The 22,607-nt window shown below is 41.4% G+C and overlaps 1 protein-coding gene across 5 annotated transcripts in view; it reads right to left on the reverse strand.

The window, feature by feature from the left end:
* Window positions 1-22,607, reverse strand: part of itsn1 (intersectin 1 (SH3 domain protein)) — a 45,729-nt gene that overhangs the window by 20,726 nt on the left and 2,396 nt on the right. For 2 of the 5 annotated variants that reach the window (XM_071479975.1, XM_071479978.1), the window contains exons 2-22: window positions 16,479-16,538; window positions 14,834-14,926; window positions 14,222-14,285; window positions 13,929-14,089; window positions 13,185-13,382; window positions 12,736-12,814; window positions 12,334-12,434; window positions 12,149-12,212; window positions 11,906-12,043; window positions 11,482-11,576; window positions 11,214-11,353; window positions 10,819-10,941; window positions 10,311-10,460; window positions 9,725-9,865; window positions 9,450-9,537; window positions 9,084-9,223; window positions 3,266-3,402; window positions 2,840-3,120; window positions 2,058-2,248; window positions 562-806; window positions 49-223 (exon numbers count right to left, since the gene is read on the reverse strand). In XM_071479975.1, coding sequence (XP_071336076.1) covers window positions 49-223; window positions 562-806; window positions 2,058-2,248; window positions 2,840-3,120; window positions 3,266-3,402; window positions 9,084-9,223; window positions 9,450-9,537; window positions 9,725-9,865; window positions 10,311-10,460; window positions 10,819-10,941; window positions 11,214-11,353; window positions 11,482-11,576; window positions 11,906-12,043; window positions 12,149-12,212; window positions 12,334-12,434; window positions 12,736-12,814; window positions 13,185-13,382; window positions 13,929-14,089; window positions 14,222-14,285; window positions 14,834-14,926; window positions 16,479-16,506 — 2,832 coding nt within the window. In that variant the 5' untranslated portion in view covers window positions 16,507-16,538. Of the gene's footprint in view, window positions 1-48; window positions 224-561; window positions 807-2,057; window positions 2,249-2,839; window positions 3,121-3,265; window positions 3,403-6,666; window positions 6,751-9,083; window positions 9,224-9,449; window positions 9,538-9,724; window positions 9,866-10,310; window positions 10,461-10,818; window positions 10,942-11,213; window positions 11,354-11,481; window positions 11,577-11,905; window positions 12,044-12,148; window positions 12,213-12,333; window positions 12,435-12,735; window positions 12,815-13,184; window positions 13,383-13,928; window positions 14,090-14,221; window positions 14,286-14,833; window positions 14,927-16,478; window positions 16,539-22,607 lie in introns of all 5 variants that reach the window. The other 3 variants (XM_071479979.1, XM_071479977.1, XM_071479976.1) reach the window with 3 other exon arrangements.

Below are 22,607 nucleotides of genomic sequence, written 5' to 3' on the forward strand. Positions count from 1 at the left end.
GAGGAGCATTTAGGTCCAGGACTAAAAAAATCAAAAGAGACTTGTTACCTGTCCCAGCACAGGGGATGGGGAGGAGCCTGTTGTCATGGTAGCAGGTGTGAAGGCAGAGCGTTGCCGTAGTTGCGCCGAGGGAACACTGAGAGATGGATTCTGACTGGTTGACGAGGTCGGCCATGCGTCCCACCCCTCGCTGTCTGATTGGCTGGCTGTATTTGAGGGCCATCTGCACATAAACGCCCACAGGATGCAAATATAAATAAATAAACATATGTATATGTGTGTGAGTGTGTATGCATTAGGAATACTGCAGGTTGAAAAGGTTTGTGTTTAATGTGTCTGGGACTCAGTAAAAAAAACTAATAAACATCTTTATTTACAATGTCTAAACACGTCAGTACAATAATTTAAGTAGTAACACTTTACTGTAAGTCCCCAGTTTTCATAAGCAGTCAATAAACATTTAATAAATTGTTCATAACACACTATAATGTAGCTGTACGCAAGTATAATTGTATATTGATGTATTTGTGAACTGATAATATCAACATCAGCAGGACTCACGTGGTGCTGAAGTCAGCCCAGTTACTGTTGGCGGAGGATGTAGAGGAGGAGGTGTGTCCAGGCGCCGGAGGAGGCGTGGTTATTGGCTGCTGGGCGGTAGTAGGCGTGGCTGAAGCTGTGGCGCGCAAGCTGATCGGTGCTTCACTGTCAGGTATCCTTTCTGCATAATTGGCTGGAAACCAGCCTGTCCTCCCCCTGAGCTCTCCTCCCAGCCAGCCAGGCTCCCCTGTTTGGGACTCATCCACCTGTCAGAGCAGAAGATAAAACTGAAGCACACAAACTGACACAGAGACACTAATTCATAAATTCACAGAGATGTGTGTGTTCAGATTCATGGTATAATAATGTGTAAGCAGCAACAGCAGCAGCTGTTCAGAGTTGAGTTCCAGGAAGTTTTAGAATTACCAAATCATCAAATAATCAAGTCGGAGAAATGACATAAACTGGTAACTATGGCTCCAGTTCTGTCATGTTTCATGCCAGAAAGGCTCGTAAAATGAACAGAGACCATTTCAATTATATGTCTACAACTATAAATGACTATAAAATACCTGTGGCTGCCAACTTCACTACAAATTAGCAAATATATTTTCTTTCTTGAGGCTTATAACAAACATATTTGAGTTGGACTACTGATGGATTCTTTTTAAAGCCAATCTGGATGAGCCTTATCTCGCTCCACCGATGTTGAAATAGAGGTTGCAACACAACACACTGGTAAGCCTGTTTACAGGCATGTTTGGCAGGTTTTGAATGTAAACCTGCCAAGTGAGGGGAGTGACTGGGCTGTGGGTTGGAATAATGAAGTGTGTTTAAAAAATGGAAAAACTGCCAGCACGACAGTTGTATCTTATTTATGTCGATGTTAAGCAATGGAGACATTAATGATATATTTTTTTTTTTTTTTGCAGAGGTCAGACTGTGAAGGTTCTCTGGGTCACAGTTAAGCAACAATCATAACTTTTCACATCAACCGTGAAAACAAAACAACAAACAACATTTACAGACCTGATTAGAATGACTTGGTTAAATAAATAAATTTTAAAAAAGCCAAACACATTCATCCACTGGCAAATGAATGAACATGGAGACGACATGAGATGACAGCAAAAGTTCAAATGAGTGCTGGCTTATGGTTGGTGGAGGCACAACACTGGGCGGGGGGCAAGAACTTACCCATTCCCCCTTCACCTTCAGTTCGCACAGCAGAGGAGAGAGGAAACAGTTAATACACACACCACGCTGTCATACACATACACACATACACACACACACACATCTCACAGATCTCAAACAGTTTAAGAGAGAAAGACAGATACACACAGGAGGTTTTAATGCAAACACACACATATAAATACAAAACACATTACTGTAAGTCCTTCAGTGACTGCAGGTGAACTTCCTTCATGGTGGCAGCTGCACACTCACATTTTTGTAGCAAGGTTAACGGCTTTAGGAAACAATGAAGATTACAACTGTGAGGACACACTACTTACCATGATTACATCCCCAGGAGTGATACTGATCTCATCATGGCTGCGAGCATCAAACGGATACAGAGCCCTGTAGTAGACCACCTTCACTGGCTGCTGCTGCTGCTGCTGCTGCTGCTGCTGCTGCTGGTCGAAGCCGCTGGCTGCTGCTTTCTGGTCAAACAGACTGGGTCCAGGAGCCTTCTCCACTGCAGCTAAACAGGGAGTCAGCGATATGAGATCAGGGTTTCTGCAGGGTTCAATGTGTTAACTTTAACACTTTTTAAAATCTTTTTAACACCTAGATTCTAGGTTTCACTTTCACAATGTATTGTTTGTCAAACACCAAGACAACATCTACTTTTTGGTGAAGCAGGCTTTGGATTTGTGTCTTAAACTCCATAGCTCCTAATGGAAGGACATAATTCTACTTATTCCTGAGAGGTTAAATACAGAATTCAGTTCAGAATGTTTAGAGATTTGCAAGAGTTACTTTCTTCCTTTATGGGTGAGAGATTTTCACACACACCAATCATCTAACCAAAGTAGGAGTGCAGCAGCTGAATCCTACCCTTGAAACTAAATGTGCTGATATCCTAAATCAAGGGGCTTGAATTCCTGCTTAAACTCTGCTCTCTCCAAATTGTGGAAAAAGCGGCAGAAACCCGGGAAATAAGTGAAGATGCCACACTGAGTGCATCAACTAATGGCATCAAACTCAGGTGACCACCACACACCCGTTCCCGCTTTTGGTGTCTCTTGTGCTCTTTTTCATGGATGCATATACTGTAATAGCTACAACACACCTGCTGAAGCCCAGGGATCTGACGGCTGGCTGAACAGCTTGTTTAGTTTATCTTGCATTTCCTTCTTCCCTCTTCCCTCATCCTCCTTCTCTTCTACTGATCCTGCTCTCTTCTGGCCCTCTTCTTCTTCCTCCATCCCTCTCCTCTTCCTCTCCTCCTCCTCCTGAGTCACTCTGTTTAGCCAGGCGTCAGGCGCTGAGACGGAGACCGGGCTAGGAGCCTTAGGTGCAGAGCTTCCTGCTTCATCCCTCCAGGCCACACTTTCTTCAGATGACAACCTGCTGCGTGAGAGGGAAAGATAAACCTCCTTAAAGTACACACAAAACTTTTAATGGCAAATACTGAAAAACAATACTTTCCATTTTAATATAACAGCCTGGATAAAACCCAGGACCTCTGTTATTCTCAGGTGTGTTTGAATCTCACCTGCTCTCCTGCAGCTCGGCAGACTTTCTCTCACTTGGAGTGTGTATGTGAGAGTGTGTGTGTGTCAGTGTGTGTGTGTCTCCCTCCATCTCCTTCTGTTTCTGTCTCTGCTGCCGGCAGTGGATCTCCCGCAGCTCCTGCAAAGCATCATGGGATAAAGGAAGGAACAGCGGTGAGGAGGAAGTGGGATCAGTGGGACTGGTTGCTATGGGTTACCATCGACAACAAACAAGAACAACAACAGCAGCAGCAGCAGCAGCAAGTAATTATTAGTCAGGTGTTCAAGGCAAGCTCCGCCCCTTCACTGAGGTGATGTAACACCCCGACCGGTAACCATGGCAAATGCTTGTCAAAACTTTTTGGTGACGTCAAAACTGATGCACTGATGATACTGCTTAAGATCCTCCAAACCAGTCCTGAAGTGTGGAGGGTGCTGTGTGTGTTGTTCGAATTGTAAAGCTATTTATAAACTTTATATATAGCTCTCCTATAAAGCTTTTCAGTGTTTCAGTTTCACATCTCCTCATTGAAGATGGATTATTGGTTCTATGCAAAGGATTTGAACAAGCAAGAAAAGTATACAAAAATCAAATGTGTCGCATTGGCAGATTTGCCACGATAACGCTTTGATAGGGTCGCACAGCTTAGGAGAAATGTTTTTGATCTCCACATGCAGTACTGTGGATGTTTCAGGCACTGAAGATGTTTAGATTCTCATCCATCAACAGTCAGGGAGGTGTCTGGTCGGTCCCAAATTCATTCTGCAGCAGGAGAACGACCCCAAACATTCAGCCAGAGTCATAAAGAACTCATATGCTGCTGTATTCTCAGGAAACGAAGAATGGGTAGCCAATGAGTGACAAGGGATCCATTAAAACCGTCTGTATCCCCACCTACTTCCCCCCTCTCTTTCTCTGATGTGTTCAGCACTGCTCTATCTTATTTCACCTTCTTCTAAAGTCATCTAGCAATAAAACATCTCAGTGTGATCCCAGCAACTATTTAGCAAACAAACTGTCACTTACCAATTTGCCACGAGTGGTGGGTAGCAGATATAACTGTTAATTTATCTTGGTATGTTTAGCAGACCAAAGTGAGCCTTATTTTGGTAAAGTTTGGGGATTTTTAAAGAATTAAATCATATACAAAGGAGGGGACGTCACTGGGAGGGGGCTTATAACTACTGGAGATTGGTACAGACCCGAAAACACAGCGCCCTGGACACGGTGGTGGGGCGGAGCTTGCACGAGGCACATTATGTTTGAGGGAAGGGTTAGAAGTAAACAAAAAAACAAAACAAAAACAAAAAAAAAAGGTGGGTGTGGAGTGGGAGGGTGTGTGGTGGGCGAGTGGGGCAGTTCTGTGTAGTCATGACAACCAGCTGTGCCATTAGAACACACTCTGTTACTATAACAACGCAAGGCAGCTGTTGTGTTTCAGCCAAACAACCAACGTGAGGAAACCTTCAGAAACAAGCAGACCAATCAGAGAGAAGAGACTGACGGAAAAGTAAAACTACAACTCTGGAGAGAAAGAACTCCAAGTCACCTGAAACAGGAAGTAAAAGGACTTAAAAAGTAAAAGTAAAAGAAACAACACAGCATGCCTAACATACACTCCTGCACACACAGACTAGACACAAACACACACACACACACACACACTCTCAGATAGAGTTTAGCCTAGTGCTAGCTTCTGCTTGTGTGGCTGAAACATCCTCTGGCAGCGTAAAGGTAGTAGCACACAGTGTAGTAATCTAGTGACATAGCCTTGTATAGCACTACCTTAAAGTCACCTAATCTAGTACACCTGCTAACCTAGCACGATTGCTAGCTTAGCATTAACTATGAAAGCGCTGTTAGCCAGCTGACTAAGTAGTGAGCTAACACCAGCAGGGGCAAAGAAAAGATGGGGCGCAAAAGAGGGGGAAGATAGAGAGGACAGAGGAGGAATGAGAAGAGGTCAAAAGAGGAAGAAATAAAGAAGAGATGATTTGAGAGAAGAGATAACAGAAAGGACGACGAGTCACTGACGGAAGAGCAGTAAAGGAAGAAACGAAAGAAGAAAAGGAGAGGAGATAAAGAAATAGAGAGGGGGGCAGGGCGTGTAGGCTGGATTGTTGTGTGGACCTTTATAATGTAGTCTAGCCGAGCCAGACACACCCTGACGGCTGACACACACTCCTGAAGCTGTCCCTGCTCCTGGCACTGAAACACACATATACATATACACATACACACACAGAGAGTCAACCATTCTATAGACAGAGACACACACTCAGACAGGTAAGGTCAGTTAGGTTTTGCTGGGTAAGTTTAAATGTTTTTCGTATGCATTCAAATGTAATTTCATGTAGATGTAACATATTTTTAAAAATCTAAGAGATTACCCTCTTGCTTTCCCAATTTTTTTCTAGCCGTTTTTCAGGGTAGCTGGATGAATATTTTAATCCCTGACACATGTGTGATGATTTTCTTCAGTCGAGATTAAAGTGCCCTGACTCATAGAAGGAGAGGCTCTTGTGACTCACTGTGATGAGTAATGTGCTGGTGTTACAGCCCAGTTGTCTCTTGCTACAGTGGATAGCAGGTAACAGCTTGGAAATGAAAATGTTTTGTAGATGCATTTGAGTTGTTTTTATAGTTATTGTTAGTTTTTGGGTCAGTGATGAGGCTGATACATTATTTGTTTCTAGCTCCTGACTCCAGGTGCATGAGCTTATCTTCTTTGTCCATGGAAAATAAATCTGGTAAATAAATATATTTGGAGGTATAAATGAATATTTCTTCTTTATCTTTGTCATTTCCTTCTTTTACAGTTCTACAGTTTGTACTGTTTTTAAATCACATTTTGTCGAGAATAGCTAACAATGCATTTATTTGCTGTGGATTAGTGTTTATTTTGTACTGTTACTGACACTGACCTGTGAGATTAGAAAAAAACAGCACACCAGAATCAGTAGTGTCTAAGTGTCAGTTGTCACATCACTCACATCTTGACTATTACAGTCAAGCTTTAACTGGCTGCAGTACATCCAGCTGCCTGGTGGTGGTAGCATGCTGTAGTACACATGTTAAGCAGGAATGTCTGCACAAACCAGTCATTTAAAAAGTCTGGTTTGTATCGTTAAAGATAACAAAGCCTTTTAAAGTGACTTAAGTATTTGAAGCTTGCAGGTTAGTAGTCTGACAAGAGGGTGTACAGTGTTTCACTTGTAACCCTTTATGTAATATTCTGCCAAATCAGACCGTGCAGGTCCAAGTCAAATGCAAAAACTGCTCTATGCTCCAGCTCTGCAATCAAAGGCAGAATGGTCATCATATAATTTGATATTATTTTATTTTACAAATTGCATCCCAGCTGCAGTACCACCCCAGTCCAGCAGTGGCAGTGTGCTCTACCTGTCTCCCTCTCTGTTCCTCCTGAAGCTGGCGTCGCAGGGCTTCTATCCTGGCACAGTGGTTGGCATAGAACTCACACAGAGACTGGCATGGGCAAGGGAGCAAAAACGCCAGTGTAGGAGATAAATAAAGGAGTAGAAAATATAGAAGGAAGGGTTTATTATGTGGGTTGAACAAAGAATATAATAGGGACAAAATGAAAGCAAGAAGTGATGAAATACAGGTCGAAAAAAGCGGGAATGAAACACAGAAGAGGACAGTGTGTGGAAGCAGAATAGGCAGGAGGAGCGTTGAAGAGTCCGAGTGGGCACAAAGAACAGAGGAGGCACAGCAGTGTGACAAGAGAAGATGTTGGGGAGAGGAAGTGGTGTAGAAAGGAAGGCGGAGGGGTAGTATAGTCAAACAAAGTTCACATCTCAGTGGTTTATGCCTCTGTTTTGCAAAGAATTACACCACTGAGACATGGCTGCACCTTACTCTGGAGAAAACTGGTATCCAACACTGCTGGCTTTGTTTGTTCTCCAAGGCTTTGCACCACTTTCCCAAATCACTGTGTTTTGTTTTTTACACGGAATAAAACTGAAAACCATCTCCATCAGATTGGCCATTAGAAAATCAATTTATTGTGGCTACAACTGTCTCTGCTTTCCTCTCTTCCCCCTTTTTCTTCTTATCCTCCTCGCTGGCACAGACCACAGGACTAATTCTCCTCTCTCTGACCTGACTCTGTGTTCTGGGGAAATCAGAAGAAAATAAAAATAAACAGGGACAAAAGGTGGTCTAAAAAAACATAAACAGGCTGCTGTGCTCCCACCCTAATGAATAAAGTAAAAACATTCCCTCCATCCTCCTCTCTCATCAGTAAATTGGTGAAAGCTACATGAAGCAGCTAACTGAAACCACTCAGTCTTCCAGTGCACAGCTGGCTCTCTCCAAAAACACAGCAATCAACGTTAATGCACACAATAACACATCAATATCAACACAAACACAGGTACACTAGTTAGATATAAATATCAAACCTTTGACACGTCAGAAAACACCAACACTGTGACTATATTAAACTAGTTTGAGGATGAGGTTATGAGGGATGGAACAGGACATGATTTAAAGCTACAGTCAGAGCACCAAACCAATGTTTTAAACATGGACAATGCTTCATTAAGAAAAACAATTACTGTGTTAACGGGCTAGGTAATCAGTTAATAGCTTGTTAGGTTAAATAGATTCATTTGAATTAAAGGTCCCACATTTTACACTTCTCCTGTGTTTTATTCTAAGTGTTGATCTCCATAAGAAGATCTATTTGTAGTTTTAAGTACCAACAACCTTCTCAATGTAGTTTTACATCGCCTCTCTCAGGCTTCTCTTTAGAGCTCTGGCAACAACAGGTCGGTCAGCCAATCAGAAGGCTCTGAGCCTGTCTTCTGATTGGCTGACTGCTGTGAATCTGAGTGATTCATTAAAAATACATCATATTTCAGGTAAACACTCAGAGAAACCAAATCCTGCAAGGCTGGATGGTGAGTCTGGATGGGCTAGGCTTGGGTAAATAGCTGAGAGCAGTGACTACTTTGTTGTGACATCACAAAGTTACAGAAATCCTGATGGCTCGTTTTAAGGCACAGTTTCTGAATACAGGCTGTGTGTATATCTCTGCAGACTGAGGCTTTGATACTTTCACTGTATTGATAGAGAACCTAGACCTGCTTTATAATCACAAAAGAAGTGGACATCTCACTGTATACAATATGGGACCTTTAATAAAGTAAAAAACAAGCAATGTATCAAAGTATAACTAAATGTTTTTTAATGATTTGATCTTAGTGTTTCATGTTATATTTTGGATGAGGTGTTATCATGGTTTTTCTTAACCTTAGTGTCAGAAATTGTATTTGAGTTATTGTTTAAAATGTTAAGGCTTTTCCAACAAATAAAGAACATCAGGCCCAGTTAAAAGAAGTTAGTGGAGTGGAAGAGAAGAATGTAATTTTAACACAGGAGTTCATCCATATAAACTTGGAAGAAACAAGTTAATACCTTCTGCCTTTTGTGAAAATACCACGAATGCACTTGTCACGTGCTTTCCTCACACAAGCAAATAAAAATTACTAAACTATGTAGCAGGTAAATTTTACAAGCTTATTGCCATTCTTCAACATGTTTGGTGACTCCTAATTCATATCTGATATTTTTCTGATAGTCTTCATAGCTCGATTAAATACTAAAAGCACAATTTGCTGTGTCATGACAGCGTATCTCTCTAGTGGCTACAATAACTGATCAATCCACAGCATCCATTCTTAAGTTATTTCATTAACTATCGAGTTCATTGAGAGAAATCATATCGAGCTGGTGTAGCAATGGCTTCTGTCCTGTCTTGTATTAAAGCTTTGTTCATTTTAAAATTTGTTTACCTTTAGCTGGGTGTTGAACGCATCTATTTCCAACAGTTTGGCCCTCGTCTCTCTCTCCACAGCATCCAGCTGCTCTCTGAGCTGCTGTCTGCTGGTCTCCTTCTGCTCAACAGCCTTCTGTAGGGATGACAGACTGTCACCTAAACACACACGTACGTACACACACACACACACACACACACACACACACACACACACACACAGACAACATGATATTAGCCCAGGTTGATTAGTCACAGACATAATCATCCTCTGTTTATGTCAAAAAAATACAGGCAAGAACGATCTCCGACATCATGGCAGGAATAAGCACAGTATGCAATATGCAGTACATGTGAGTGTGTGTTAAGTGTGTGTAGTACTCACGGTGCAGGCTGTTCTGTTGAACTTGTTTCAACTGGTCGTTGAGACTCTGTTTATCAGGAATTAGCCTCCCGAGCCACTGCTGGGAGTCCTAAACAGTAATGTCATGAAAAGCAACTAAAATAATAATCACATATTCATACGTCATTCCATTTTTTGTTATATTTGAATCTATTCAAAATTCCACATAACAATCGTAGTATATGACTGAGAAATCACTCCTGTCTGTCTGACCAATTTGTGTTTATTTGCTGATGGTGTATGTTTGTTTTGTGTACCTGCAGCTGTTGTTGTAGCAGGGTGATTTCAGCAATGCGTGTTTCTCTTGTCTGATTAGTCTGCTCCACCTCCTTCCGCTGAGCTGACAGACGAAACCGAACATCCTTCAGTTTGCCCTCCAGCTGGGTCTTCTTATCGTTCTAGAGAATGGGAGAGAGAAATGGAAAGGAATATACTATTAAGTTTCTGCAGGTGCCTGCACAGAGTATTAGGTGACAGAAAGAATTTGTTGTCAGCTGTACTGTTCTTCCTGTTGGCACTATCTAATTGCCTTTGGTTTATTTGTGGCCTCTGTCAGTCTGAGGAGTAACTCTTTGTAATGGAGTGAGCACAAGTACTCACAGTCAGCTTGGTTACCTCATAGAAGCTTATACAAGATAGCAGTGCTGCTGCTGGGTGATATCCTGAGCGCATCTCTCTTCCCAACATCTCCTCAGCAGCTTATATCAATCTGCTATGACTATAAACAACTGCCGTGCAGCTTTCCACAATGTGACACGCATGATTGACAGGGACTATATTCTCTCATGCACTAGCCTGTTTGATTATGCTATGACTAGGTGTGGGTGTCTGTGTTTTGATTACCAGAGCCTCCAGTTCAAACTCCAGGGTCTTCTTCCTGGCTTTGAGCAGGACTATACTCTCCTGCTCCCGGTTCCTTTGAGTTAGAAGCTCCTGCCGACGTTGACGCTCCCACTCCAGCTGACGCTGGCGCTCTAATTCACGCTTAGCAGCCTGGGCACACACGCACACACACACACACACACACACAAACACACACACACCAAAGAGTTCTGTTTACTTTCACAATGCAACATTACACTTCAAAGAACTGCAAGGTCAGATATCACATCAGATGACATACTTCATTATACACAACAAGCCATCTGCTGCAGGAGTGCGAATTAGGCTGTTACTGTAAGAGCTGAGATGTAAAGAGGGTGGTGGTGAGCAGTGAAAGGCCTCTAAGTTGTCTGCAACAGATGTAATTACACATCTGCAGCAGCTGAACGTCAACTCAAGCATAACTCTTCAATTAAAATGCAGACACTGGGTAATCACTTGCTCTTCTCCTCGTTGCCTCTCTTCTTACCTCCCTTCTCTCTATCTCTTTGCGTCTCTCCTCTTCTCTCTGCCTTTCCAGCTCTCTCTGTTTCTCCAGCTGCTTTTCTAATTCCTGTTGTCGCTTCCTCTCCTGCTCTAGACGTTCACGCTCCTGAAACACAAACACACAAACATGAGCTGGCAGAACAAACAGTTCTATTATTTAGTTATGGGTTGCCCAAATTCATTTTCAGTTCCTTATGGTTTTGACACTTTTGATAAATTCAGATGAACTTACTAACACTTAAAGACATGGAAGATTGTGGCTGGTACAGTGACAGCACTGTGGCTACTAATGCAGCAGAAATGTTACATACAAGTGATAAACCATGATCGATTCAAATTCTGAATGCACAGGGTGGAAATGAAGAGTCAGTAGTCCACCTTTCTCTCCTGTTCCTCTCTTTCCAGTGCAGCCAGCCTCTCCTGTTCTTTCCTCTGCTGCTCCTGCAGAGCCTGACGTCTCTTCTCCAACTCCAAGTTTCCTCGCTCAAAGTTCTCCCTCTTCTTATCCTCGAATGTCACTGTGTGCAGACAAAAGGAGTTAAACAAGCTATCACAGCCCATTAATTAAGAAGGCTGAGACAAGGTCTAGTCCCAGTTTAAGCAGTAACATGATGGTGTCCACTTCCAATGCTGACAAGGACCAAACCTGGTAGCTTCTTTTCCTGGCTGCTCTCAATCTCCTCCTCCGTCTCTTCCTGGACGCTCTTCTGGTCTGACTGAACACTGTCGCTTCGCACACGCCTTTAACACACAGAGAGTGATAACAACACAATCAAATTGCCCTTGTTTGATATTGTCACTCCACACATCTGTGAGACACGTTGTATTAACTTCAGTTTGTGTTCACAGTTTAAAATAACTAGTCCAATATAAACATATAAAAATATTTTGTATTTGTAAAACATGAAAAGGTAAAAACTGTTTTCATATTTAAGCTGACACTCAAAACATCAACTGGTGCTAAAATTAATATACATGAGTATTTATGGCAACTATTGCATAAATCTGCACATACCCAGCATAATGCTCTCAGTTAGTGAGTTAATGTGGTATTTGGTTACAGTATTTACCTGAATGTGGGTGGGAGGTATTCTGGTGGTAACACAGGGGGCAGCGGTAACCCTGACATAGCCATGTCTATGAGGTGCATGGCCAAGATAAACTCCTCAGCTGTTAGCTTTCCATCCTGGTCGATATCTGATAGACTCCTAGAGGAGAAAAAGATGGAACAAACTCTGGAACTGTTGTCTTTTAAATGCATCTCCTGTTTTTGTTAAATGATTGAATTTCAGGTGGGTATTTAATGTACTGACCATATTGTGGCCAGCTGGGTCTGAGGAAGACTAGACTGCATCAGGATTGTGCGAGCCTGGGGACCTGGGAAATGTACACACACACACACACGCACACACACACACACACATTTAAATACTTCAGCAAAAATGAAAGACATTATCACAATTGATGTTTGTGTGTGTGTGTGTGTGTGTGTATGTACCGGTGAGGTGTCCACTCATCATCTTGTCATGGGAGTTAAAAAGCTGTCTGTACTTCAGCCTTGAGGACTGAGGAACAGCCCAATCAGAGGGGGGCTGACTACTGAGGAGAGAGTACAGTGACTTCACTCAGAGCAAAAAGAGAAGCAATGAAAAGGCACACCCAGGAATTACCACAGAACAAGGCAAAACCAAAAGTAATATGTACTGTAGGTTGCACAATCAGAATGTTCCAATGCTCCTTGAGTGGTTTAGGTTTACAGCCTACATTTACTCTAACTTCATACAAAAAGGCCAAAAGACAAAATTCAGTAAGATAAAAGACACAAAGATCGACCATGACCAAGCTAACAATTATTGTTATCAAGCACAATGTTGTCAGCATTTCAGATTATTTGACCTACCTAGCAGCATCGAAGGATGAGCCTTTCTGCAACTTGGTACTGGAGCGATTGAATGATGAGGACTTGTTGACAGATGGAGCTGAGAGGGACAGCAAAGAATACATTTTTAGTCTGAAAATGCAGTAAAATACTCAACTTCTTCACTTTACAAGCAGCTTATACATTTTGTACATTTTATTTCATTCATGTAATTCTTTCACAGTGTGACACTAAAACCTGGCTCTGCATCAAGATTTATGGTGTCTTCTACTTCACTAAAACACAATGAGCTTTTACTTAGATAAGTACAGAACACTACAGACATTAACCATCACCTGACTGTCTACAATGTAAATATGAATGTGGACATTATGTGTAAATAGAGGCTTAAAACTGAGACCTTTGCCCACTCTTACAACAGCTCTAACACAAACATTTCAACACTCCCATCCCCACTGCTCTTATGTTACCTGGGTGGGAGAAGCCTGAGATGGGCTGCATCATGCCTGTGGGAGGAGCGCCATTGGCGATGGGCTGGGGGAGGGGCGGTGGGGCAGACGAGACCAGAGGGGGAGACACCCCGACAGGGAGAGGGGGCAGGGGTAGCGGGGGTACGCCTGGCAGGGGAGCTGGGATGGGAGTTGGGAGGGGAGGCATGGGGGGCATGCCTGAAGATAAACAGATATACAGTAAGTGATTATCAGACGTACACATTAGCTGTCAAACGCTGCACTGAGCATTAGTGAAAACTACAATCAATACTTCTCTGCTGCTGAATTTGACATTATATATTTATACTTTTGAATGGGGTGTGAGAGCCACAGACTATTACTACATTATACTGTGTTTGCACCAAAACTTTACTGATCGGCACTTGCACAGTAGAAAAGAGGTGGAGCTGAGAGAGTGAGAACAAACATTTTCAATATGACATCTAAAAAAGACAAAGTGACTCATTCTTATCAAATCATGATTTTATCACAGCCTTTTTTCAAGGGCAACAAGACAGAAAACTTTGATGCAGCAGTTGTCACATAAGCCGCAATAGATTACATCTATGTTATGACATTAAACTCTATGCCGCGTTTCCTCTGTATTAACTGTAAGCAGCAGGGCACCACCCTTTTTCTAAACAGAACAATATGGGTTGCCAACAGCTGTCAACATAAAATCTTACATTCATAGCACAAAGTGTGATTTTACATGCGTCTTACCAAAGCCGCCCTGTGGGGGTAAAGGCAGAGGGGGTTGTTTCATACTAGGAGGAAGTGTAGGGGGCAGAGGGTGACCCTGGAGTTTAAGCTTGATGAGTTTCATGGCAATAGAGAACTCGTGGATATCCATGCGGCCATCACTGTTCATGTCAGCCAGAGCCCTGCAGGTACACACAGAATAAATAAATGATGCACTGTTTGACAAAAACCCACTAAATATAGAAATTATTGAACTGGCTACTTCATATGTATTAGCCTCTGAGCTTGAGCAGCTTTCTGGCAGTGGGACTCACCAGATTTGGGCCAGGATGGGAGGGGGCAGTCCTGATTGAAGGAAGAAGTTCTTGGCCTGGTCACCTGACAGACAAACAGAACAGGATGTGAGATCACATCGCAGATCTAAAAACAACAGCCTCTTCAGACCATGGCTGAATCATATTGTCTGGACTTCACTGTATTTGCAGACTTCCTGGAAACGCGCCCATTAAGTCCGCGAGTGCTGAGGGCTGTCCAGATCTACAATTCATCAGGACCACAAGGGGCCTGAAACAGACTTACTGTGGACTTCCAGAGGGCCCACTTAGGCTCCAATTATACTCCCTTACAGACATGCACATGCACAGCTGCACACACCATGGACACATAGTTGTTGTTACTACACTTCTTTCTATTCCACTTGGAGTCCACTTAGAGGAGTACACGCCCAGTTGGTGCCCTTATATTGGTGGCCACACAGAAACAACAAATTGGAGGGCGATAATGAAATTTACATCACATGGACCCCAGTGTGCAGGTGGATGCTGAAAATATAAGACTTGCTTTACTTTATGTGTGGTGTGCAGATGAGGGGAAGGGAGGGATGGACAGAGAGAGAGAGAGACAAAGAGAGAGAGAGAGACTGTTACCTGTGATGTAACCCCCGGCAGTAGGAGAGAGGCTGTGAAACTGCTGATCATGTTTGGCTCTCTCATCCACTGAGATCAGAAACACATCTGGACCTATCACACCAAAAACAAAAACAAGAAAAAAAAAAACACGACACAGTTACAGATTAGATACCAAACCTGAAGGCCAAGACAAAGCTCAGCACAGACAGAGGCAGAAAAGGGAGAAGATTGAGAAGAATGTGCAAGTCATGAATTTCAGTTCCTGTTCGAGGTTTCACATTAAGTTACACTTCAGAAGAGAGTCAACTCAGAGACTGATGAGGAGAGAAACCCTAGAACTCAGCGATTCACTGACATGAATTAACAGATTCGTCATTTGCTGACACAGAGTCTTTTGGTGAGTCACTTCATCTAAAATGTAGCCAATAACTGCAACACAACAGACTCTCGGTGATGGGTGTTACCCAGTGTCTAACTACCATCGTACCTGAGACAATATAAAGACCTTTACGATTCTCTGTTTATGGTTTGTGAGGAGAAAAACACTGACTGCAGTCGGCTTTACCGCTCCATCAGTGGCTTTGTTCAGTTATTAGTCTGCTCTGCTAATAGCCCACTGTCCACTTTGTTGCATTTTTCTTAACCATATAAATTGAATGCCGGATCAGAGTTAGTTAGGAACCTATCTAATCAGAGCTGTGGTTCCCTTTAGTTCCAACTGACAGCTCCATCCTGTACCATTACTGGCAATTAACATGTTTAGTGAATCACAGTGACTCATTACTGCTGACAGAAATAATTTCCTTTTGTTAACTACTGTGGGAACAATTGTGGGAAAGCATGTTTATTCAGTTGATTTTACATTTATACCGTGGATTTTTCTACCACAATGTTTTCAAAGACAGAATGCAGAGAAATACGCTATTGGCAATGAGCTATTAACAGTTATTGTCCAAATGACTATTTTATTGATACCTGTCCAATAATATCAATATTTTGAAATAAAACTAGATATTATGTGGAATTTTAATTATGACCTCCCTATTTACAACTTCAGCCTCAGTTGTGTCTCTTATATCATGGACCACAGATAAACAATGTTTCAGGTGACTAGTCCTCATTCAGCCCAGAGACAAGTGCACAATATGTTCTATCTTACAGTTAAAAATCTGTTTATAGCTTGACAAATCTCACACTGTGTGATTTTCAAGAATTTGGAGTCAGTTTCTCTTTGTCTCCATCTGTTTGTCCGTGTCCTGATGGGAGATCTGTCAGTCTGCCTCCAGGCTCTCTTTGATACCAATTTTGGCAATTGTTTCTCTGACGGTTGCCAGAGCCTCTCATGTCTCCATGTATGCCATTTTTGGACTTATTGTTAAACTGATTCTGGGGCATTATATTTTTGATTTGTCTTGTCGTCATGTGATATTATTCGCACCCTTTATTCTCTCCTGAAGTGCTTTTATTTACCTGGCAGACAGATTATGATCTTATGGAGATTTTAAGATGTGGGTGTTAAAATGATGAAAATCAGAGTGGACTTATGAGAAGCTGTGGTTTGTCTTCTAATGGACTCTTAGCTGACAACCATGAGAGGATAATATGAACATCACCTTTCATTCTACCTCTCATTCATGTCAGTCACACACACACTCATACTGACCTGTGAATGTGGTGGGGAACTGCGCCATGGTTCACTCAGTCGTCAGCAGCTACACAACACCTGGAGCACATTTAGAAAAAGAGAAGACGACTTTATCAGATCAGTACCATCCCACCTCACTGAGCATTTAACTGCTGAATAATGCAGTAACGTAACCACTTCACCATCACCACCAACAGCATTTCACTGGTGTACCACAAAAATGCTTTCATAGTGCAGGGGCTATCTTTTGCCAGCAAGGTCGGAAATCCAACTGGATGCTTAACAGCACGTTAAAGGGGCCGAATAATGGCTGGTCTCGTGCCAAAGGTGCTGATATAGTAGACAAACTCAGTCAGAGTAAACGATTTTCCAGCACAAATCTGGAGTTAATTTTCCACTCTGCTGTCCTTCACTGCTGAAGTTGTGAATTTCTATTTGGTCTCCAGCCAAGTGAGCCTCTTAGGATTATGGTTGCTGTATCTTAAATGTCTGTTTTGATGCAGAGATGTATGCACACACAAAAACACAAACCCGATAAAGACAGTAGTTCTCAGTGAGGTACGTACAGTCACAAGTTTTTAAATGCCACTTTTTGGATTAGTCTGTATGAAAAGGGGAGAAAACATGAAGAAATCTGCATCAATCTTCTGTTGTCACCCAGTATTCAGACTAGTGCCCAGTCCACTGGAGACTGGACCGTGTGTGTCAGTCATGCTTGTGCATGTCAACAGGGCACCAAACCTTTATTTATGCAGGGCAGGCTGCCTGAGTACACTTGCTTGTTTTCAAGCCCACACTGCTTCACACTCCCTCATTTACACACATTCTCACTTGGGAGCTGACCACAGTGAACACCAGTTTTCTACTGTTGGCCTGTAAAAAGCTCTACTGGAGTCTTTTTTAAGTCAGCATTTCTTAGAGGCGATACAAACTGGAAAGTTACAGACTAAAAAGACACCAAAAAAAACAGGGAAATTATATTTTTGAAGATGATGGATTTTTCTGAGAACATGCGATGTTCATGTACACGTATACAGTAAGAAAACCCACCTGCCAAAGAAAAATACATAAAAGTTATTGCAAACTCAGTAATTTAACTGCAATAATCAAAAAACTCTAGTTATTTTCAGTAGAATTTACTGATGTGATGGACAAAATTATAGTCAGTGACAAAAACAATGACTGATTTGCAAAAACCTCACAGAATCTTTTAACAGTGTTTATGGAAATTCCTTCAGAAGCAGAAAAAGTGATATTCAAGGTTTATGTCCTAATTATATTTTTTAAATCTGTTAAAAAAAAATGAAATAAAGCAGCGCCCTACACCCTCACAATAACACATCCATCTATGTGCGTGTTCGTGTGACATACCTCTGTCCTAGCAGAGGTATGTTAATCAGATCCAGACCTGCCTCCCTCCCCTGTATCCCTGCGACCAGCGGACGATCCACAATAATAGTTTGACACACATTGCAACAGACAAGGACTTAATCGGGGTGTGTGAGTGTATGTGTGGGTTGCTGAGTTTTTTCCAAGTGTAAACAAACATTTAGCTTTCTTACTATGAGATGAGGAGATACCCGGTTAAAGGGCCAGTTCACCCAAATCACAAAAATTCTTTTCCCATTTAGCCCTAGTGGTAACTAGCCATGTAGCACTGGTTTTATTTGATTGTGTACAAAGATATCCACTTCTCAGACTTAAGCCACAACCACAATATAATGTAGGTGGATGGAATTTAGTTTGCTCCATCCAAAAACAAAACTTAACGTCTCTTTCCAGAAACAGTTACTGCACACATGCTGTGGATATTTTCTAAGACCATTTCTTGAGTTGAAAATTGTGTGTGTGTGTGTGTATGTGTGTCCCATTATCATTGGAGTGGGAGGACAAAGTAACCAGCTTAACTAGGTCAGAGGAACAAAGCCCACCCTACGCAAACACACACACACACACACACTTTCACAGCTGCCACTTAGAGAATACTGAAGCAGTTGAACAATTACAGTACATTTTTTTCAACTAGTGAAACTAAACTATTAATGGAAGAGATCAAACTGCTTGTAAACTATGTTACAGAATGTTAGTTTAGTCCCAAGACGATTTGAACTGACTTCAGAAAAATGATAAATTTATGGGAGAGACTAAACAGCTGTTCGTAGTTGGAAAGCCTGGCTTGATTTTTTTTTTTTTCCTCATGGGTTCTTAACTAGAATGAACACAAAGCAGCGACACTGCAGCAGAGGGCATATTGTTATCCTCATCTGAAGTTACAGGAATTGGAACTGACTTTTAAGGACTCACTTTTACTTCTCATGATGCCAAAATCTAGTGAGATATCAGGTTGCCAAAACTCAAAAGCTGTGGAAATGACTTTTATCTATGAACCTCACTTTACCACAGAACCTCAGGCCAAAGCAAACTCATGGTAAGAATCACCAAACCCTTTGTGACACCTCCAAAAAACCAGATGCAGGAGTTTTAAGATTAAAAGAGATTTTGGATCCATGTCACTGACAGAATCCACTGAGTTGCTCTGTATGTTTACCAGTAACATCTTCTGCATTTATCATAGTCTCGCCTTCCCTTGGCCGATCTGCATGTCTCAAAATTAAAGATTCTTGTTGCAACCATAATGCATCTATTTCCTTTGTCACTGAGGATTTAATGCTCTGTTCTCCCTCTCTAATGTATTGTATCTACAGGATTAGTCTGTATAATTAGAGCATTGGGATGTAACTGGAGTGTTGGTCTGTTATCAGGGCTTGTGGCAGATGCCTGTTTAAGCCCTTCGCATAAACACACACACACACACACACACACACACACACACACACACACACACACACACACACACACACAAAACACGATACAGATTAGGGGTCAGACTCTCTTTTCTCTTTGTCCCTCCCTCTTATTTTCCTGCTGACCCCTCAAGCATTCCTCTTTCCCTTCTTCCATGAATGAATTTGGGAAAACTGAACACCAACTGATATTACGATGCTGGATACATGAACATAAAAACTCTAAATATTCTTACAATATCTGATCCTAAGTCTGGGTTGCATTTCAGAAAAAGGTGTTGTATTGGTGCAGTTTATGCCTTTCGTGATCCTAATTTCTTCCAAGCACTCTTAGCTAGACTCCATCTGTGTAAGAGTGAATTATTGGCTCCTCCAGTATTTTTTGGTTTCATCCCACTGTGTCCCTCTATGTATTTACTATATCAACACGACATCCTCTCAGTTGCGTTAGGCAAGTTAGCTTCAGAAATGAGAAAACACCAAACACATAAATGGGCCCAGAAATGCAAGATACTCCACAAAATTATTCAGCTCACTGTGCTGACTAACACCATAAATCCTCATGTACCTGATCCCCCATTGTTCTATATGAAGCAGAGCAGAAGTTATGAGTCAATTAATCAGTCAAGATGTCTGACATAAAATTAATTGTTGACTGATTTAGCAAATAAAATGTGAAGATTTGCTCGGTTTCCCCCATTCAATATCACAGTCGATTAAACTATTCAAAGTTTGAAGTTATTGAAAACACAACTTGTGATGTAGTTTTTTGAGCAAAATTGTCAAATATTTGCTGTTTCTAGCTTCTGAAATATGAGGACTGCTTTTCTTTGTTACACATGACTGGATATTGGACTCTTGGTCAAAGACAACAAGACACCTGAAGATGGTACCTTGGTGTGTGGGGAATTATGTTGGGTATTTTCATTTACAGTCATATTTTAGACAAAATGATTCACTGATTAATCAAAAAATATTCCACAGATTAATTGATAAGGAAATTTCTCATTATTTCCAACTTGGACTTTATCTTGTGTGGTTGGTTAAACCATGATGATTTTGGTACTAATAACTGCAGCCTCTTCACATCAGCATTCTCACACTCTACATACTCCCACACACACAAACAGTAACACACGCATTTGCAGTTAACACAAGACCCTCTAACTCACTCACACACACACGCACACACACACACACTCTCTCTCTACATGGCCTCCCTCTTTCTCACTCACACACTAAAAAGACACACCCACTCTCAACACACCCTCTGACACTGACCCTAAGCTCTGCGTCTCTCTTTCTCCAACACACACCATGACATTATTATCACACTGCTGTCGAGTGGTGAGGCATGAGAGATGACAGGACCCCCACCCACCCAACGCACACACACACACGCACACACACAGATGATTACCACTGCAGTCTCTCCATGAGCTCCTCCTGCATCACTCCATCCTTCCCTCAGGCTCCCTCCTCCCATCCCTCCTCACCAACATGCTCACCAGCCTCCACAGCTAGCTAATGTTAGCACTATCACAATGTGAAATGCCATGGCTGGTAACGAGCACAACTGAAGCACAGCGCTGGGAAATTTTATGGTCATGAAGTCATCAAGCCTTTTGCTCATACCACAAGGAAAATGCCAGTACATCATAAATTCTCAGACTTTCTTGTTTAACCCTGAACATGTTCACAGTCGTAAAATTGGTTATTGGTGTATTCAAGTACCAAAATTAAAAAAAAAAAAAGCAGGCTGACTACTTTATTATCCCAAAAGCTTTTTGTTGGTCCTACTAATACCTGATTAGTGTAGGGAAGGAAAACTTTAACAGTCAGCACAAACATAATTTAAATGATGATTAATTCCATTGTGTATCCTGCACTACCTTTCTATTTCTATTTCTGTGAATAAACACATAAACTGAGAGTTGGCCTAATTGTGCAAAATAGTTAAAAACCTTCAAGAGCATATCAGCGACCCTTATATTAGTTTACTAAATCCTTTTCAAATAATATGACTGACTTTATATGAGACCAGTGTCAGGTTTCTTTGTTATGATTTGACACAAAATCATTTGTGCAATTTGGATAAAAAAAAAAAGTCTATCAAATGGGTTAACCGCCTGATCCATGTGGCTAGCTTAAGCCTGTGTAACAACACATGCCACTTTTGTTGCTGCCGGATAAGATTATGAACTGTGGCCTTTGGAACTGTCAGATTTGAATGAAATAAACAAGTCACTGTGTAGAATGCACTGGGATGTGTTAGAACAGACTGCATTATGTTGTCCTGATTCACAGGTCATTTGAAGTAGGAACACAAAGTCACCTTCCTGAACACAGCTGCACTCGCTGAACCCTGACTGAACCTAGTTTACTGCTATCAAGTGAACTTTTGAACTTTCTTAAAAAACAAAGTACGTGTGTGATTATACTGGTAACTTCAGGGTCTCTGAAACATAAAACATTATTGATACGAGAGCTAAATTTATTCAATTCTTGTTAGTGTGAAATTTAACAATAATGCCAAATGTGTACCTCTAACTCTAACTATGTGAATAAAATTGTATACATAGGAGGTGTAACACCTCTATGCTGCAAAAGTTTTTGTGGGGGATCACATCGGTTTCAGCCATGAAGTAACATTCAGATGGAGAAGGTTATCCACACAGTTTTTTATATGGTGGCAGCTAAGTAAATAGAGAAGACGAAGTACAAATCATGGGTGAAACATACTGCCCTACTCCGGCATATGTCTGAAATAATGCCACTGCAGCCCACACAAGCCTATTATGACCAATTCTGTCTTTTTTTCTCAATATTACAGACAATGCCAGACTCCTCACAGACTTCAGAACAACAGATTTCACTGAAACTGTACTGACTTTTCACCAGTCTTGACATGACAGTGTAGTGCACTGAGAAAAACAAAGAGACAGAAGACACAGAGATCTAGATGAAGCAAGAATGAACAATTATTTTTATGATCTACTGGTCTATAAAATAACAGAAAACATTGAAAAAATCTCAGATTTCCAGACTGCAAAGTGACTTCTGCCCACCTAACAAACCAAAACGCAAAATCAAAGAACAAGAAGCAATTCCTGAAATTGAACAAGACAGAACCAGCTGTTTGTCATTTTTGCTTGAAAAATCACTCACATAGAAAAAGCAGTAAATCTTCACAATTGCGATGCTCCAAACAGAATATTTGCTACTTTTGTCTTATTAAACAACTGTAAAGTTTAATCCATCAAAGCTGTTGTAGATTAATTTACTGTTTATCGACTTAAAGATAAATCAGTTGTTCCAATTCTAGATAAACCTTTTGCAGAAT

Source organism: Trachinotus anak, unplaced genomic scaffold (genome assembly GCF_046630095.1).
Source record: "Trachinotus anak isolate AG129_WGS33_773 ecotype Australia unplaced genomic scaffold, CSIRO_AGI_Tana_v1 ptg000007l, whole genome shotgun sequence".
Classification (NCBI taxonomy): domain Eukaryota; kingdom Metazoa; phylum Chordata; class Actinopteri; order Carangiformes; family Carangidae; genus Trachinotus; species Trachinotus anak.